The 5000-nt window shown below is 42.6% G+C and overlaps 1 protein-coding gene across 1 annotated transcript in view; it reads right to left on the reverse strand.

Moving 5' to 3' along the window:
• LOC138028496 (autophagy-related protein 16-1-like) overlaps positions 1–5000 on the reverse strand; it is a 20482-nt gene that overhangs the window by 8771 nt on the left and 6711 nt on the right. The window contains exons 8-11 of the mRNA XM_068876051.1: positions 4090–4160; positions 2607–2669; positions 2421–2493; positions 376–481 (exon numbers count right to left, since the gene is read on the reverse strand). Coding sequence (XP_068732152.1) covers positions 376–481; positions 2421–2493; positions 2607–2669; positions 4090–4160 — 313 coding nt within the window. The remainder of the gene's footprint in view (positions 1–375; positions 482–2420; positions 2494–2606; positions 2670–4089; positions 4161–5000) is intronic.

The following is a 5000-nucleotide window of genomic DNA, read 5'->3' on the forward strand; positions in this document are numbered from 1 at the left end:
CCTAGTAATTACTCTGAAAAAAAGGCCACTTCCCCGCACAGTGTGAGCCGCAATCCCTTAGCGTTTAATGAAGCACTATTCATCTGAAACACCTGTTTGCAGGCTCCCCAGTTATCATGATCATACCTATTATGGGTAATATCAAGCAACCTATCACACTTCATTAATTTGGAGGGAGGGGAGAGGAAAAAAGACAAGTAAAAATGAGGAAAAAAACTTCACCACACAAAACATGCTATTCCAAAGAGTTCTCTAACTCTACAAATTTGCACAAAAGTCAACTGATAGACATAGCTAGTTCTTTTATGATGGTGGTTGCCCCTTGCAAAAAAATTATTATTTTATAAAAATAATCTGTCACTATTTAATTCTGACCATTTACTTGCTCCCAGATCTTGACTCGTCTGTCGGCTCCTCCAGTAGCAAAAAATTTTCCTGATAAACTGAACCTGGCTGCATTAACTTCACCATCATGAGCATCCTGTTGAAAGATAGTACCAAATTTACACCATGAAAGATTTGTTTGCTTTAATTAAGATGCAGTGTGGCCCAGTGGTTAGGGTGCTTGCCTTGAGATCCGGAAATCCCGGGTTCAAGACTCGCTCTGACCACTCGTTGAATTTGATCCTGGTATTCCCTGGTTCAACTTCCCAGCTGCACTTGTAAATAGCCAACTGGTTTGCCTCCAGCCACCCTTCCCTTTGGCACATCATGAGTCTGTATGGCCTCCCACCCAAAGTAATTAACATCGTCAAAGACATGTACACCAACAATTTGTGTTGTGTGCGACATGAAGGCCAACACAGTGAGTGGTTCCAGGTCAAGACCGGTGTTCGGCAGGGCTGTATCATTTCACCGCTCCTCTTCCTCATCGTAATTGACTACATCATGAGGACAACTACTGCTGACAAACCCCGTGGCTTGGTCTGGGGATTGTTTCACCGCCTGGAGGACAGCGACTTCGCAGATGATCTCGCTCTCTTAGCCCACACGCACACTGACATTCAGGAAAAGACTGATAGGGTGGCATCAACTGCCAAGAAAGTTGGGCAGAAGATTCATGCAGCAAAGACCAAGGTCATGAAGGCAAAAAACAAGTCCAGACTACCTGTGACGGTAGAAGGCGAACCACTGGAGGAAGTCAAAGACTTCAAGTACCTTGGAGCTACATTTCATCCGAGACAGCAACATCGACAAAGAGGTGTCTTCCAGAATTGGTCTCGCAGCTCAGGCGTTCAAGAAACTGAACAAGATTTGGAAGTCCACAACTCTCAGTACCAAAACTAAGGTCAGAATCTACCAGTCCAACGTACGTTCAACTCTTCTCTACGCCTCAGAGACGTGGAGAACCAACAAGAAGTTGGCGAGCAAACTTCGGGGCTTCAAAGGGAGATGCTTACGAAGAATATTGAAAGTCAGGTGGCAAGAAAAGGTGTGCAATGAGGAGATCTGGAGGCGCACAGGGGTGAATAACATCGTTCTGGAGGTGAAAAGAAGACGGTGGACGTGGCTTGGCCATGTCCTTCGCATGAAGAAAGGCCGGCACCCCCTCGAGGCGCTGTCTTGGGCGCCCCCTGGGAAGAGGCACCGGGCTAGACCACTCGGCACTTGGCGGAGGACCATCGAGGATGAGATGAAAACAGCTGGAAAGACGTGGAACGAGCTGCGGTGGCTGCCCAGGACCGGTCTGAATGGAAGAATGAAAGGGAGATGCTTACGGAGAATATTGAAAGTCAGGTGGCAAGAAAAGGTGTGCAATGAGGAGATCTGGAGGCGCACAGGGGTGAATAACATCGTTCTGGAGGTGAAAAGAAGACGGTGGATGTGGCTTGGCCATGTCCTTTGCATGAAGAAAGGCCGGCACCCGCTCGAGGCGCTGTCTTGGGCGCCCCCTGGGAAGAGGCACCGGGGTAGACCACTCGGCACTTGGCGAAGGACCATCGAGGACGAGATGAAAACAGCTGGAAAGACGTGGAACGAGCTGTGGTGGCTGGCCCAGGACCGGTCTGAATGGAAGAAGTTTGTCGGTGCCTTATGCTCCCCCAGCGGGGCTCCGAGGATTGACCTGAGTTGGGATTCTTAACAGTTGTTGTTGTTCTGTTCTGTCGTTTCGTTGTGTTTCATTGGGCCTGAAAAGCCCCTACGGGGAGCGGTCAATTCAGTATGTATTGTACATATTGTAATGTATGCAAATAACAACACTGGCTTTAATTGACAAAGTGCCCTCAAGATTGAAGATAGACTTACTAACAAGTTACCAACAGTATTCTAACACTGGATACCAGATAAGCTCTTATCACCCAAATGTGTTTTGCAATAAAACAATATGAAAAGCTATCCATGTTAACTCTTAAAGGTCAACCCCAGTTTTATGAAATAGTAAACCGAAACACATCTCTACAGCACTGTACTGTACTTACAATCTTTTTGTCGGGATATGATGGAATGGATACAATAACGCAGGAAGGAATCATGGGTGTATCATGATCACAACTATTAAAAGGAAAAACAAAGTAATACCATTGTGTAAAAACAACTTATGAAGATCATTTAGATTAAAATTCAATTACTGGTATAAAAGGGTATTATTTTATTATGATGCTTACTTTATATTTACTGGTTCTTTTGCTGCTTCTGATAAATCCTTTAAAAGCTTTTGTTGTCTTAATCTAAGGAAGGCAATGAAGCATGTTACAAACAGGTCTTGATAAAATTAACTCAACCTTTGTTGATACAGTATGAGGTTTGGCAGGTACAAGGTATGAGGGATGGCGCAGTGGTGACAGCACCCAGTGACTTAAATAATTTGTAGTGTACATGTTACACTGCAAATGTAAATGTGCTTTCAGTTGACCGCTCCCAACAAGGGCTTTTCAGGATCAAACCGGCTCAACAAGATCGGACCGAATGCATGTGAAGGCGCCCATGGCTGCCGCCATACGATCCATGTGTGATCTCGGAGCACCGCAAACCCAGCCAGATGTAAATGACTGGGAGTCGATTTTGAGGAGGGAGGAAAACCGGAGTACCCGGAGAAAAACCCTCAGAGTCAGGTTGAGATCGACTGAAACTCAGCCCACATACAACCCGAGGCCAGAGTTGAACCTGGGTCACAGAGGTGGGAGGCACGATTGATGACCACTAAACCACCCTGACTCCCTGACTCCCTGACAAGGTCAAAACACCATGACAAGGACCATGTCCTCTAATGTCCTGTACTTCCCAAAGTGAGTAGATTGGGGCACAGGGATGGTGCAGTGGTGAGAGCACTCACCTCTCACCAATGTGGCCCAGGTTCGACTCCCAGACTCAGAGTCATGTGGGTTGAGTTTGTTGGTAATCTCTACTCTTCACCAAGAGGTTTTCTCCGGGTACTCCGGTTTCCCCTCTCTTCAAAAACCAACATGTGACTTGATTTACGTTATTATTGTTAATTTCAGTTTACAGTGTCCCCAATCAGTGCTCCAGGGCAATAATTGGTGCATGGACAACTAAACGGGAGATCAGGCTCCCTGACAGGAATAAAACCTATGACCCCTGAAACAGCCATCATTAAGCAAACAACAAGAACCCCTGGTAAGTGAGGTAATTTATCAAGGTTCTCATGCAGCAGGTATCAAAAAAGCAAACATTGATGGCGAGAATGATGTGATATATCCACAAGAAGATATGAAGGTTGCTTGGCAACAGGCAAAGACACAAATGAGGAAAAAAATTAGAGTCAAAGGTAGGAAACAAATTTATGACTTCCTTTGCCTTTATCAGGACTGGTTTAAAAACATGAGGCATAGCCATGTGGTTTTGGCCCTGATAAAACACATGCTTCAAGTTTTCAAGACTGTCCCTCTGGAGTCCTAACAAAGGTTCAAATTGTGAGATGAGAACATTAGCATACAAGAAAAAACAAGCTGCGTTGACCACATGTAGTAACTTTATACAGTTAAATTCTGCATACTAATAAGGAGGAGGTTTCATCAATATAAAGTCACTGCACATGATGTATTATCGACCATTTGGTAAGTCAATGGGCTTATGAATTATTATTGATGCATATTTTTTAGGTAATGTTTGTCGTAAAGTTATGAGTACCTTAACTGGTTTTCATTTTGAGCATTTATTTCATCAGCAGCTTTAGCTTTTTGAGCCATCCATCTTGTAATCTGTATAAACATAAATGTGCCAGAGTTAAAGTAGGGACATAGAAAACAAGGTCAATTAGAGTATTTGTATCTCTTGCTTATAACATTACTGAGAGGAAAGAATCAAACATCAAAGAAATGATTTCAATCATCATTAACCCTGAAACTTTGCACCAAAATTAAAGAGTAATTTGTTGCCCATGCTATTAGAGCAAGTTTAAGTCGAGTGTTGTAAAACCAAAACCAAAGTAATTATTACTGCAGCCTATCAAAAAGGATGGAGACAATCCAGTAAACCAATCAAAACTTGAAGTTATTACATGTAGCCGACACAAAGCGCGGGAAAATGTGCATGCGCAAACCACGACCAGTTTTGATCGATTGATCAAAAAAGTGGCATGAGAACTTTAAACCAATCCCTGAGTAAAGCAATGCAAAACCAAGCATTTGACAATAGAACATTTCTTAACAATATTCTAAGATCTGAAAAGCTAAAAAGTTCAATAAAAATTGACGATGTTTCAATGTTACCGTAACGTCATTATCAAGTCAAAAATGCAAAGCGTCATTATCAAGTCAAAAACCAAAGCAATTCACTAATTACTTTTGACACTCAATTGAAAACCACTTTTTCTAATAATATAAAATGAAAAGAAAAATATTTCTGTTTTACACTGTTACAAGATGAGTTGGTAATTTTTTTGGGTCACCAAATGTTTTTTCCCCAGTTGACTGATTTCATTTATTTTTTATTTTCGAGCTGAAGTTTATATAATTTTCTTTTAGTTTTCACCACTGTAAACCGAATCGCAAACAATCACTTTGGATCACAGCTTGTCAATGGAAACAAAGGTAAATTAA

The sequence above is a fragment of the Montipora capricornis genome, chromosome 13, assembly GCF_036669925.1.
Source record: "Montipora capricornis isolate CH-2021 chromosome 13, ASM3666992v2, whole genome shotgun sequence".
Taxonomy (NCBI): Eukaryota; Metazoa; Cnidaria; class Anthozoa; order Scleractinia; family Acroporidae; genus Montipora; species Montipora capricornis.